Source organism: Microtus pennsylvanicus, chromosome 11 (assembly GCF_037038515.1).
Source record: "Microtus pennsylvanicus isolate mMicPen1 chromosome 11, mMicPen1.hap1, whole genome shotgun sequence".
Classification (NCBI taxonomy): domain Eukaryota; kingdom Metazoa; phylum Chordata; class Mammalia; order Rodentia; family Cricetidae; genus Microtus; species Microtus pennsylvanicus.
This window is the reverse complement of record NC_134589.1, coordinates 36476545-36491478: the sequence shown is the minus strand read 5'-3', so window position 1 is coordinate 36491478 and position 14934 is coordinate 36476545. Positions and strand designations below refer to the sequence as shown.

The 14934-nt window shown below is 38.5% G+C and overlaps 1 protein-coding gene across 3 annotated transcripts in view; it reads right to left on the bottom strand.

Moving 5' to 3' along the window:
- Usp32 (ubiquitin specific peptidase 32) overlaps positions 1 to 14934 on the bottom strand; it is a 132663-nt gene that overhangs the window by 70079 nt on the left and 47650 nt on the right. For all 3 annotated transcript variants that reach the window (XM_075991249.1, XM_075991250.1, XM_075991251.1), the window contains exons 5-6: positions 10145 to 10304; positions 1740 to 1871 (exon numbers count right to left, since the gene is read on the bottom strand). In XM_075991249.1, coding sequence (XP_075847364.1) covers positions 1740 to 1871; positions 10145 to 10304 — 292 coding nt within the window. The remainder of the gene's footprint in view (positions 1 to 1739; positions 1872 to 10144; positions 10305 to 14934) is intronic.

Genomic DNA, 14934 nt, shown 5'->3' with positions numbered 1-14934 from the left:
CAAGATTTATCTAACTCTGTGTTTCGGTTTGAACAATTGAATACTAGCATGGTGGTATAAGCCTATAATCCCAGTACATGGGAAATAGAGACAGGGGATTGAAGAGTTGAAGATCATTCGTAGATAGATGTTGAGTTTGAAATGATCTTGGGCCACATAAGAATGGGCTGGAGAAATGGCTCAGCAGTTAAGAGCACTGACTGCACTTCCAGAAGACGTGGGCTTGAATTCTAGCACCCACATGGTAGCTCCAGTCCTAGGGAATTTAATGTCCCCTTTGGCCTCTGTGGGCACCAGGTACATAAATGGTGCACATACATGCAGACAAAACACCCTTACATTGAAAATAAAAACAAAATATTAAAATTAGAAAGTTAAGTAATTTCAAGAAAAGTTCAAAAACTGGGGCTGGAGAGATAGCTTCACTGTTTAGGGCACTTGTTGCTCTTACAGAAGACCCAGATTTGCTTCTTAGCACTCACAGGATGGGTTACAACCATCTGTAACTTCAGTTTCAGAAGATCCCATGTCTTCCTCTGACTTCTGAGGGCCTCAGGCATGCATACGGTGCACAGGCAAAATTTATATAACACAAAACAACAGAATTTTAAAAAATAAAAAACTAAAATACTTTATAATCAAAAATTTATAAACCCAAATATTCAGATTCCAAATACAATGCTTATGTTGTCATCCAAAACTATATAATACATATATATGTTTATTTAAATGTGTGTATATAGTATATATAGATGTATATAGTTTTGTTTTGTTTTTTGAGACAGGGTTTTTCTACATAGCAGCTCTGGTTATCCTGGAATTCACTTTGTAGATCAGGCTAGCCTTGAATTCACAGAGATCCTCTCTAGCCTCCCGAGTGCTGGGATTGAAGGTATGTACCACTATAGCCCAACTTTCAGAGATATTCTATCTAGAAGCTTATATTCTCTTTTTCAGGGGAGGAAACAGCAGTGAAATCTTATGTGAATGAAAAATAAATGGTTGGGCTGGAGAGATGGCTCAGAGGTTAAGAGCACTGGCTGCTCTTCCAGAGGTCCTGAGTTCAATTCCCAGCAACCACATGGTGGCTCACAACCATCTGTACTGAGATCTGGCGCCCTCCTCTGGCGTGTGGGCATAGATCAAGACAGAATGTTGTATACATAATAAATAAATATTAAAAAAAAGAAAAATAAATGGTTAAGGAAGGGATAGATCACATGAGGAAACGGGAGTTCTGGCCGTGCAGTGGCCAACACCTTCTGCATGTCCTACTGCGACACTTCTTAGCAGAGCACTGTCATATTACTGACACTTGGTAAGGACATTGGGGTACAGAGAGCTAACTGACTCGTGTAAGATCACACAAGTAAAATATGAAGCTGAAGATCATAACCTTAATAATCTTATTTTTCTCTTCACCACTATACAACTAAGCAAGGAACTATTAAATCTACAGGAATATAGTTTGTCCGAGTTAAGTTTTGTTTTGGTTTGAAATAAGACAGATTCAGTCTATTTACTTACCAAATGAATATTTGTCATGTTTTTATTTTTTAATTTTATTTATTTATTTTATGAGACAGGGTTTCTTTGTATAACAATTCTGGGTGTTCTGTAACTCACAGAGATCTACCTGTCTCTGCCTCCCAGGTGCTGGAATTAAAGGTATGCGCCACCACTACTAAGCTATTTTATTTTTGTTTGCTTGTTTTGTTTTTTTAAGGAACATTTCCTACCTTCACTCAGAGAAGGGCGAATAGGTGGTGAAACCAAAGGACCAAAGGTCTCTAAGTCAAAACGTCCAGTACGGGATTGAGCCTTCAGTAGCCAATAGCGTTTCTCCAGATCAATGATGTCTGACTCCTCCACTAAGAATCAAATCAAACAAGATTATAAACTTAGAATGCCCTTCTGAGCCATTAGTTTATCCAGATAATATGTCTTTTAAGGGCATATTTTCTCAATTCAACTACTAAAACCAATTATGCTAAAAACATACACTAAAAGATAAATTTATCATATTTAAAAACTAAGAAAATAAAGCCAAAATAGCAAAAGTATGAGACTATAAAACTCATAGAAAAACAAACAATTTCCCATTAAGCAGACTTCTAAAATCTAACATACAAAATCATATATTATTGAACCATCCTAGTCATTTTCAACCTCCACCTTAGATGTAAATTTTTTTTGTGTATATCTTCTCTTGTGGTTAGAAAGTAACCACCACAATGGTAGGGCCCACATTTAACTCACACAGTCAACACAATGCTCTAGGTAACGAACAGCAAAATACTGACAGGATAAATATGAACACAGACAAACTCTAAACATGGTTACGTTTTAAGTGCTTCCGCTTCCCTCCTAAGCAATTAAAATTTAGGAAGCATGTAGGTATTTTATTCTCAGCTAAACACAGTACTCAAGAGCTATTTTACTAAAATGTATTTCTGGGCTTGTCACTTTTGGGCCATAAAGAAGTATCAACTAGTGTCAGACTTACCCTCTGGTCATAAATGGCTACAAACTATTTACATAACTATACAAATCAAGCATTTCTAGAAACTAGAGAACACACAGTGCAGGGCTTCAATTCTGAGATCACTATCAGGTGAGCACTTCTATTGCTCAGTTATTGCCTGTGACTACTATCATCAAAGTGACAAAGGATAAGGAGTCTCAATATAGAGATTTCACTGTGTTAAGAATAGAGGTCACTGCAGGGAGGCTGGGGTAGCTGAAAATTGGAGAGAAACGTATTAGAAACAAGTTACACAGAGAAAGAATTCCAGAAATATGTACAGTTACATTGTTTTGGAAGCTAATTTGTGTTATACAGAGTGAAACTCACTGAAGCTTGTCTAGGAATTGAAAGCAGGAAAGTTCCCAGAGTGTAGGCAAGCTGGGAGATACCACAGTACATCTACAACGTCTAGCATTGGGAAAAAGCAGGAAAGAGGCCAGCAGACGGCTCGGCAGGTAGAGGAACTTATCACCAAGTTTGACAACCTGAATCTGATTCAAATATCCACATGGTGGAAAGAGAGGAGGTCCTCTGACCTTCACACACACACCACATGGCATGTACACACGATGCACACATAAAAATATAAAAGAAAACATTAAAAAGTAGGAAAATGTGATACAAAACTAAGGTAAAAATTAACAAAAAGACCTAAAAATAAAAGACAAAGGAATTAGACAAGGCTTGAAAACTATGAGTTATAAATATCCAAAATTAATGGTTGTGGTGCACACCTTTAATTTCAGCACTAGGGAAAAAGAGACAGAGACATGTGGACCTCTGAGTTCGAGGTCAGCTAGCCTGCTCTACAATTCCAGGAGAGCCAAGGCTACACAAAGAAACCCTGTCTTGAGAAACAAAACGAAACAAAGCAATTCAGAAATAAAGAAATATACCGAGGTAAGAAACGGCATAAAACATAAACTAACTGGAACCACTAAGATGAAAAATAACATTTAAGTTCAAAAACTACCCATTAGAGAACTCAGTAACAGCTTAGGAAGGAGACAAGAGGAGAAATGAGCAAAGCTGAACATAGGACCACAGAAATTATTCAAATGCAAGCACAATGAGAAAACAGACTGAACAACTCAGTAGGACCAAAGTGATTATAAGATAATATTAAACATAAAACTGTGAAGAAACCAAAAACAACAGAAGAAAATATTTGAGGGCTGGAGAGATGGCTCAGTGGTTAAGAGCATTGGCTGTTCTTCCAGAGGTCCTGAGTTCAATTCCCAGTAACCACATGGTAGTTCACAACCATCTGTAATAAGATCTGGCGCCCTCTTCTGGCGTGCACGCATATGTGCAGGCAGAATGTTGCATACATAATAAATAAATTAATCTTAAAAAAGAAAATATTAGAAATATTTGCAATTAAAAAATTTTATTAGAGACAGAATCTTCATATGTAGCTCAGACTGGCTTCAAACTAACAATGATCCTCCTTACTCAGTCTCTCATGTGTTTTTTGTTTTGTCTTTGAGACAGGATCTCACTCAACAGCCCAGGCTGGCCTGAAATTCGTTCTACAGATAAGCCTGGTCTCTAATTCATAGAGATCTACCTGCTTCAGTCTGCCAAATGTGGGCATTACTGGTTCTATGTGGCTCTGAAAATTTTTTAAATTTGGTGAGAACTAATCCCCATACCTAACCACACTAATGCAAGATATAATAAATTACTTATAATGGAAAAAAAATCATGGCTGGGATGCAGTACACATGCCTAGCAGATGTGAGGCCCTGAGTCAGATCCCTAGCACAGGAAGAGAGAGAGGGAAGAAGGAAAAGGATCTTTAAGATCAGGTCGGACATAGTGGCACATACTGCCAATCCCAATATTCGGGAAGTAGTTGCAGGCAGATCTATGAGTTCCAAGACAGCTGGGGCTAGAGAGAAACTCTTTTTTTTTTTTTTTTTTTTTGAAAATATTTATTTATTATGTATACATTATTCTGTGTGTATGCCTGCAGGCCAGAAGAGGGCACCAGACCTCATTACAGATGGTTGTGAGCCACCATGTGGTTGCTGGGAATTGAACTCAGGACCTTTGGAAGAGCAGGCAGTGCTCTTAACCGCTGAGCCATCTCTCCAGCCCTAGAGAGAAACTCTTGGGGTTAGGGAAATAGGGGATAACAACAAGAATAGGACAAATATTATAAACAAAACAAAGGAAATAAGTATATTCAGATAAAAGGGAGCAAGAAGTAAAAAAGGCAAACTACTAAAAACAAAACTGCCAATCTCAATAATATATACTGCCAAAACTGTACTAAAAATACAGGAAATACAGGGGCTTTGTGAAGCAACACAGTATTCAACAACAACAGAATTGCATAAAAAGGAATAAACAAAAGAAAAACATACTAGTTGGAATCCACATCTATAGAAAAGAATATGTAACAACAACCAAAAAAACCAGACAAATAAACAAAGAACCCAGGAAACATTCAGGCTCTTACTGCCACAGAGATCCTATCAACAACCTTAGGAGATTATTTTCAGTACGAATTTGGCTGCAGCTTTCTGTTGAGGATGTCATTGAAACTGCTAGATTCTGAAACTAAGATAATTACTATGTGTTGCAGCGGTGCTATTAATTTCTAAGGAATGTCCACAGGCCTCAAATTATTTACTACTGGCCTCTTCAGAAAACGCTTGGTAAATCTTTTTATTAAGTCTTTGAAACATCAAACATAAACTGTGATGTAAAAAAACAAAACAAAACACTGGGACTTTGGAATCATGAGTTAAGAGACAGAGTTTAAGATTTGAGATTTCACAATTCTGACGTCCTGAAATGATAAGATTGCAAGGCCTTTTTCTGTTTTATATAAATTTTTTTAAAGTAGAGTAAAGGCAGCAATTTGCCACATACCCTTATCCTCATAAACTTTGTGACACCTCCCACCAGAGTGGTACATCGTATAATTGCTGAACACACACTGACACGATTTCAAGTAAAGTCCATAATTTACATGATTTGTATTCTTGATGTTGTGTATTACTGGTCTGGACAAGCGACTTATTATCTACTATTGTAGTATCACAAAGTAACTTCATACTTCCCCAAAAAAACTTCTGTGTTCTTCCTTCCTATTCACCCTTCCTCCCCATTAGTTCCTGGCTAACTGCTGATATTTTATTGTTGTTGTTTTATTTTTCAAGACAGGGTGCAGCCCTAGCTGTCCTGAAACTCAGAGATCTGCCTATCTCTTGAGTGCTAGAATTAAACCACCACCACCTAGCTTACTGTTGATCTTTTTTACTCCTTTTTTTTTTTAAAGCTTTTAGAGCATTTTTAATTGAGAGACTGAGTAGATAATCTTTTCGTTTGGGGTTTCTTCAAATTCAAATCTGAAAAGTTTTCTCTCAGGTTTGTCTGGTTTCTCTACCTCCACTAGCCTTACCTGAAAGCTCAGCATCTGTTATCAAGATTGAAGACATGACATCCTATATTCATTCACATCACCTAGGAAGAGTCACTCACTCATATGGAACTGAGCTTTGCTTTCTAGTGGTTTTGTTGGACCCTAGAGTCCAATCACAGAGGAGGAGTGGCCCCAAGACACCATCTCTCACACCACAGCTGATGTAAAAGCATGAGGATTTTATTAATTCTGTCATGACAAGGTCTTTCAGTATTAGAGAGGCCAGAAAGACCCCGAATGGCTGGTACAGGCTATTTTTAAAGCAAAAAACCACAGAAGCAAGGGGGGTGTCTAGGGGTTGTTCTTTAACTTTTATGATTGGCTTATTCAAAAGGGCTATTACCAATAATTGGCTGGAGAGCTGTTGCCAGATCAGATGAGGTAAGGGGAAACATCTGAGGGTCACTTTGCCCCTTTCCCAGGGACTGGGTCAAAACTGACTTTGGGCCATTCTAATCAATCTCACCTCACAGAGGCTCCAGCTCTAGAAGTTCTTTAATGTCAGAATGATCCTTATGAAAAAGACCAGGATCAATATTCAAGTATTTTATATAGTAACACACTTCTCTAGTGTTTTGAGGAGACAACCTGCTCTCAGAAGCAATGGCCTCTGACATTTACTTAGAACAGCTAGAAGTCTTATGTCATTATGGACAAGTAAGAGGATGGTGAAGGAGACATGATTTAATTGGGGGTCTATGGTTTTACAGTCCCCTACTGAAAGAAGGCTCTAATATGAGATGTGGCAAGGGACTAGAAGACACTGATGTTTAGAATCTTAAGGAGATGGATGTAGCTCAGGGGTAGAGGACTGTTCTAGCACAGTATTCTAGGCTTAGTCTCTACGTAGCAAAAACAATAAAAAACAACACAAAGGTAAGATACACAGCAATTAAAAAAGAAGTATGGGGCCTTAATTAAAAACCAAGAAAAAGGTTAACATTTATTATTTTGTTTTGTGTGACAAGTTCTGCGATATATCCCAAGGCCTTATGCCATTGAAATAAGATGAATGACAATAATGACAAATGAACAGTGTTTTTTTTTTTGTAAAGACGATATAATTTTGCACTAGGGGTGGTGGTGCCACATAGCTTCAATCCCAGCACTCAGGAGGCTGAATTTGAGCCAGCGCAGTCTATAGAGTGAGTTCCAGAATAGCCAGGCTACACAGAGTAACCCATGTCTCAAAATAAAAACAAAAACAAAACACTACAAAACCAAAACAAAACAAAACAGAACAACCCCTAACCAACCAACCAAACAGGAACTTAAAAAAAAAAAGAGGAGGGTCTTGGACATATATTTCAGTGATAAAAATGTGTGTTCAGCAGATAGGAAAATTTAGGTTCATACCATAGTGTTTGGCTAGGACTTTCTTTTAGCACAGAACGAGGTAAAAACAGATTGTGTGGAAAAACTTATCTTTCCACAATTTTGAATTTTAGTCAGTTTCTGCAAACTCCAAAGATATGTGTGCTAAGTAAGTATGAACAAGAGCCGAGCGGTGGTGGTGCACACCTTTAATCCCAGCACTTGGGAGGCAGAGGCAGGTGGATCTCTGTGCGTTCGAGGCCAGCCTGGTCTACAAGAGCTAGTTCCAGGACAGGCTCCAAAGCTACAGAGAAACCCTGTCTCGAAAAACCAACCAAACAAACAAAAAGTATGAACAAGAAAAGGTTATTACAAGAAAAGCAAAAATGTCCAAGGTTTGGCCTTTAAGGTAGAGACTTTGTTGTTTGTTTTGTTTGAGATAAGATCTTAGTTTATACCCCTGGCTAGCATGGTACTCTCTATATAGACCAGGCCTGTCTCAAACTTACCACAATCTACCAGCCTCAGACTTCTGAGTGTGGGGGTTTTAGGTATGTGCCACCAATCATGGCACTCAAAATCTTTTTTTCAAGATTTATTTATTTATTACGCATAGAACACTCTGTCTCTATGTCTACCTGCAGTCCAAAAGAGGGCACAAGATTCCATTACAATGGATGTGAGCCATAATATGGTTGCTGGAAATTGAACTCAGAACATCTGGAAGAAAATGCCCTACATTCAGGTTTACCTTAAGCCCAATAGTATGGAGGTATTTTTCTCTCAGATGACTTTGGTTTTTGTCAAGTTGACATAAAACTAGCCAGTATAGGTCCTATGATTGAGAAGAGATGGCACAGACAACAAATAAGTTGCTTCAAATAATTATAACATAGGGCAAAATGTAAGTTCAAAAAAGGGGGACACATAAAGTTATTTAAAAAACCCCAGAGAGCGGGCTGGAGAGATGGCTCAGAGCTTAAGAGCATTGCCCACTCTTCCAAAGGTCCTGAATTCAATTCCCAGCAACCACATGGTGGCTCACAACCATCTGTAATGGGGTCTGGTGCCCTCTTCTGGCCATCAGGCATACACACAGACAGAATATTGTATACATAATAAATAAATATTTTAAAAAAAAACAGAGAGGGTCTGGAGAGATAGCCCAATGGCTAAGAGCACTTACTGCTCTTGCAGAGAACCCTGATTCAGTTCTCAGCACCCACATAGTGGCATCCATCTCTAACTCCTATGCCTCTTCTGACTCTGTACATACGTGGCACACATATATACACTCATACATACACACAAAATAAAATTAAAAATTAAGAAACTCAGAGAAAGTAGATTTCTGATAGGACTGCAATAAAAAGTTTCATTTAAAAAAGGGGCACAGATCCCAGCCCTTGGGAGGCAGAGGCAGGCGGATCTTTGTGAGTTCGAGACCAGCCTGGTCTACAAGAGCTAGTTCCAGGACAGGCTCCAAAACCACAGAGAAACCCTGTCTCGAAAAACCAAAAAAAAAAAAAAAAAAAAAAAAAAAAGGGGGCACAGGCTAGAGATAGCTAAGTTGGTGCAAGCATGAGGACCAGAGGTCAAACTCCTGAAACCGTATTTTAAAAAGTCAGGTGGATGGTGGTGGCACACACCTATAACCAGTACTTGGAAAGCAAAGGCAGGCAAGTTCAAGGTGAGCCTGGTCTACACAGAAAAATCCTGTCCAAATTAAAAAAAAAGTAGGTGGGGAGATGTCATTTAAGTTTTCAAGATTAAATAGGCAAGAAAAAAGGAATCTTAGTGTCAGGAAAGAGCAAGAGCAGAGTGTTTTTTTCTTCTGCTTGTTTTTGTTTCCTTTTTTGTTTTGTTTTTGGTAACTACTAAAAAGAACATATTAGAATATATTTAGTTATACTATTATATAACTGAATAGTGTCTCTCAAAAATTTGTGATCTACTAGAACTTAAGAATGTGGTCTTTTGGCCGGGCGATGGTGGCGCACGCCTTTAATCCCAGCACTCGGGAGGCAGAGGCAGGCGGATCTCTGTGAGTTCGAGACCAGCCTGGTCTACAGAGCTAGTTCCAGGACAGGCTCCAAAGCCACAGAGAAACCCTGTCTTGAAAAACCAAAAAAAAAAAAAAAAAAAAAAAAGAATGTGGTCTTTTTTTGGCAAAAAGGGTGCCTGAAGAAATAATGAATTTATTATCAGCTTGAAATGAAGTCATGGATTTAGTCTGGGCCTTAAATTCAATGACAAACCCAAGGTACACAAAAAGTTGGAAGTAGTGAAACATGACTATTAATTCCAGCACTTGGGAAGTAGAGCTGGGAGAATAAAAAATTCAGTGTTGGGGAGGAGACAGAAATCTTTAATAAATAAATAATTTTAAAAAATTCAGTGTTACCCTTAGCTATATAATAAATTTGAGGTCAGCTTATTTAGAGTATGTGAAAAAAGAAAAGAACTTAGAGATAGAGAAGGCACATGAAACCCAAAGTAGATATGATGCAGCTACAAGCCAAGGAATGTTTGGGATTACTGAAGGTAGAAAAAAAAATGAGTTCTTCCTCGACCAGGGACAGCGCTCTATCAATACCTTCGTTTCAGCCACTAGAGCTCCTGGAGACTAGATTTCTCTTGTTTTAGGTTATGAATTGTGGTAATCTATGACAAATAGTTGTAGAAACTAATACAGCTGTATTAAGGACAATTAGTAAAGGGCTGTATTTTCTACGCTCCACCATCTCTTTCCGTTATAACTGGAAGAAGAAAGCAGTAACAAAAACCTTTCCATCTTTGAGCATATTCTGCCAGTATCCGTCAATTATATCAAAGGTAAAAGCAAACAATATAGTGTCATTACTTACAATGTGTGACTCCAGCCAGAGTTTGGTAGAAAGTAGGCGTGTCACTGTCATCAGTGAGGGTCACATATACACCCCCAGACAGCAGCCAGCGAGAAAAGGTAAAAGCATCTTTGTTTAGAAGAAGCCAATTTCTAAATTTTTCATAGTTCACCTTTTCACCCTGAAATTGAAATAAGAAAACAGGTTTAGTACAATTTTAGGTATAGTACTTAAAGCCTAAACAGCCTGGAACTTATCAGTGGCTGACATTTTCCCATTTACATCTAAACTCAGGGCTGCCTAAACATCATCAGATATAGGTATTTGGGAAGCAAACTGCTTTTTGAAAAACAAACAGCTGCACTTGAGTTAAAATCTATGTGCTAACGTTAATAAATTATTATCAATTCATTAATGCAGTTTTTAAACATTAAAGCCGGGCATGGTGGCACTCAGGAGGCAGGCAGATATCTGAGTTCAAGGCCAGCCTCATCTACAAAGTAAGTTCCTGGAAAGTCAGGGCTACCCAGAGAAACCCTGTCTTGAAAAACCAAAACAAGAAAAAAACCAGGATAATAAAAAAAAAAAACCCTACACTTTATTTGCTAAGGTATAGCCTAAAACCAATAGGCTATATTTATATCTGTTTTGATATTTAATAAATCTAGTGCTGGAGAAATGGCACAGGCTGCTCAAGCAAAGGATCAGTTCCAAGCACCTACATGATGGCTCACAAAATTCTTAACTCCAGTTTCAGGAAGACCAACACCTTCTGGCTCTTCAGGAACCAGGCACATATGTGGAGCAAATACATGTATGTAGGCAAAAGAAGCATACACATAAACTAAAAACCATAAAAAATGTGTTTCTTGGGCTAGAGAGATGGCTTAGTGGTTAAGAGCACTGGCTGCCCTTCCTGAGTTCAATTCCCAGCAATCACATGGTGGCTCACAACCACCTGTAATAAGATCTGGCACCCTCTTCTGGCCTGCAGGCACACATGCAGACAGAACATTATACATACTAAATATATGTCTTTTTAAAAATGTGTTTCCGCCGGGCGGTGGTGGTGCACGCCTTTAATCCCAGCACTCGGGAGGCAGAGGCAGGCGGATCTCTGTGAGTTCGAGGCCAGCCTGGTCTACAAGAGCTAGTTCCAGGACAGGAACCAAAAGCTACAGAGAAACCCTGTCTCGAAAAATCAAAAAAAAAAAAATGTGTTTCCCTTACTCTTAAAAATTATAATTACTCCACATTTTCACTTATCCCTTATCTTTTGCATTTTGTAATCTAAATTAGTATATATTTAACTAAAGTTGCCTAAATTAAAACAATTATCTAGAAGTCATTTCTAGAATAGACAATCAGGATCTCAAAAGTCAATTAGAGTTTATAAACAAACAAGTTAGACAGACTTAGTAGTGTAGGCATTTAATCCCAGCACTCAAGAGACAGAGGCAAGAGGATCTCTGTGAATCTGAGGCCAGACTGGTCTACATAGCAAGGACTGTCCTTGGACAGTCAAAGCTACATAATAAGACCCTATTTCAACACCCCCCCCCAAAGGAACAAGTTCATTTTCACTTTTTGTTTTCCTTTTTTAAAAGAATTATTTGAAAATTTCATAAAATTATACAATGAAATATTCACCTCTACCTCCCCATCTCACTCCTCTAAGTTCCTCTAAACCCCCTCCACACATACTCCTCTCAACTTCATGTCTTTTACAAGTATTTGTTTTACTAAATCTCTAAAGAAAAAAAAGTATCTAGGTTAAACAAAACTGTGCTGAAACTGCTCTCTAGGTCAAGCTTTGCTTCGACAATAGCTCTTAAGTTTAGTAAGGACTAGATATTTCTCTGAGAAAAATAAAAAACTCACTGGAAATACAACAAAGACTGGCACTCAGGGGCCTAGCAACTCCAATCCTAATAGAAATGCTGAAGGATATAAAACAACTTCTGCACTGTTGAATAGGATCCTCCTAAGTACAATGTGCTTAACCTACTAGCTTGAAAACACTTGGCATCAATGCAATGCAAACTATGGAGACAACACTGACAGTCTTGTTTTCAAATTTGAGACATGGACACAAGAAGACACTGCAAACATGTTGGGGATTAAGGATTTTATCATCCTATTCTTACTCTAACCATGTTTGTCTAAAAATAAAGGAGTATAAATTCCACACTTTTTACACCATTAACTCTTAAGATACTGGGATAAATCTTAAAAGTTGTGGAATCATTTATTACAACTAGCTTTTTAAAAAATGGTTATGATTTTATGAATTCTGTACTTGGTTTTCTTTCCTTTTTCCTATACCTAAAAACTCCTGAACTCTATAAAAATGTTTGTTACTAGGCTGTACGACAGCTTACAGCCATTAGGTATCTTCACTAAATAACCATTACAAGTTTGATAGCAACGATTAATTGCAAGCCCATCTGCCAAATACTGGGGAAGAAAGGAGGCTGAAGGCTGAGTTGATCACCAATGATCATCTAGTCAATCATGGCTATATAACTAAATTTTTACAAAAACCAAAAGGGGGTGCTTGAGAGATGCAGTTAAGAGTACACATCACTCTTCCAAAGGACCAGAGTTCAATTCCTAGAACCCACATCAGGTGGCTCATAACTGCCTGTAACAGATCCAATGACTACAGCCTCTGAGAGCACCTATGCGCTCTCTTTCTCTCTTCCTCCCTCCCTCCCCCCCTCTACCTATGCCCGCTTGTTTTCTGTAAATTTGACACAAGTTAGTCATTTGCGAAAAAACCCTCAATTGTGAAAATGCCTATATAAGATTTGCCTACAGGCGAGTCCATAGTGCATTTTCTTAAATGACAACTGATACAGGTGGGTCCAGTCATTGTGGGTATGGTGCAATCCTTGGCCTCGTGGTCCTGGATACTATAAGAAAGCAGGCTAAGCAGCCAGGAGGGAAGCAGCAGGCCAGTATAAGCAGTACCCCTGCACAGCCTCTGTATCAGATGTTGCCTCCAAGGTTCCTACTCTTACTTCCCCCAGTGATGAACTGTAATGTGGAACCTTAAACTGAAGTAAACCTTTCCAAGTTGCTTTTGGTCATGTTGTTTTATCATAGCAATAAAAACCCTAAGACAACAGCCACGTAAAAAGCTGATCGTGGCTGCAAATGCCTGTAACTCCAGCACTGGGGACAAAAATAGGCAGTTCCCTTAAGCTCAATAAATCCCTTAAAGCTCACCTAAAAGGCAAGCTTCAGGTTCAGTGAGAGACACTGTCTCAAGACTTCCTGCTCTGCCACCTGTATGTATACATGTACAGGAGATCACATACTCACATGCATACACTATACACAACAAGAATAAAAATGATGGAATACAGCTGCAGCCCCATATATTTGGAAAACTAAAGCAGATTTAATATTGAATATGAGATGAGGACCAATCTGGGCAACATAGGAGACCCCATAACAAAACAAACAAAGGGCTGCAGATTGCAGCAAATTAAATCATAGTCAACTCCCCAAACTGCCTTCTCTAGTTCATAGCCATCTCCATTAACATAAACTCTAAATATTCAAATCATGATTTTCTATTCTATGCTAGCTTCTAACCTAAACAAGAAAAGATTCTGTAAGTCTACCTTCAAAACAGACAGACTCTCAGGAGGGTTGGCAAGATGGTCAGAAAGTAAAAGCGCTGACTAAGCAAACCTGGTGGCCTAAGCTCCATTTCCAGAACCCAAGTAATGATGGAAGGAGAGAACCAACTCCACAAAGCAGTCCTCTGATTTCCGTATGTAAACATACCACAGCATGACACCAACAAACACACACATATCATATACACACACAATAATAACTGAAATTTAAAAACATTTAAAAATAGTTAAGTATAGAATCTAATAACCTCTCCCTATCTCACTACTATATGCCGTGATCTAAATAATCACTGTCTCCTACCAGGACTCCCACCTGGGGTACATTAGATCCTGTCTCAAAAAAATGAATGCTGCCATCTTGCCAGTGTAGTAGGCATTTCTATAATCCCAGCCACTTAAAAAAGTTAAAGAAAAATGAAAGGGGATAGCAAGTTTGAGGCTTGCCTGGACTGGTAAAGAAAGTTCAAAGTTACCCTAAGTAATTTATGGAGACCCTATCTAACATAAAAATGAAAAGGTCTGGAGACGTGGCTTAATGGTAGAATGCTTTCCTAGCATATACAAGGCTCTGTGTTCACCTGCTAGCACTGTAAATTTTGAAATGAGGAGGGAAAGGAAGAAAGACCTTATGCATTACTCATCTGCCCAAAACTTCCAAGGATCTCTATCTTACTTAAGGTAAAAATCAAAGACTCACACTATAACCTCCAATGGTGGTTTGAATGAGATAGCCTCCATAGCATATACAAGTATGAATACTTGAATACTTTGAATACTTGCTCACCAGTTGATGGAACTGTTTGGGAAAGATTAGGAGGTGTGACCTTGTAAGAAAGGGGTATCATATGGGGGTGGGCTCTGAGGCTTCAAAAACCTCTCACCATTCCCATTCTCTCATATAGTGTTTTGTGGATCAAGATATGAGCCTTAAACTGTTCCTGCCTCTAGCTTTTGTTCCACAACCATGAACTCCAACCTCTGAAACTAAGCTCAACTAAACACTTTTCAACAAGTTGCCTTGGTCATGGTTTTTTGCTTCAGCAATTAAAAAGTAACTAACAGACATTCTCAATGCCCCAATAATCCCACTTTGATTCCTACTATTCCACTGCTAATTCTAGTCCAACTGAATGAGCCTTATTACTTCTTTGACAGAGAAAA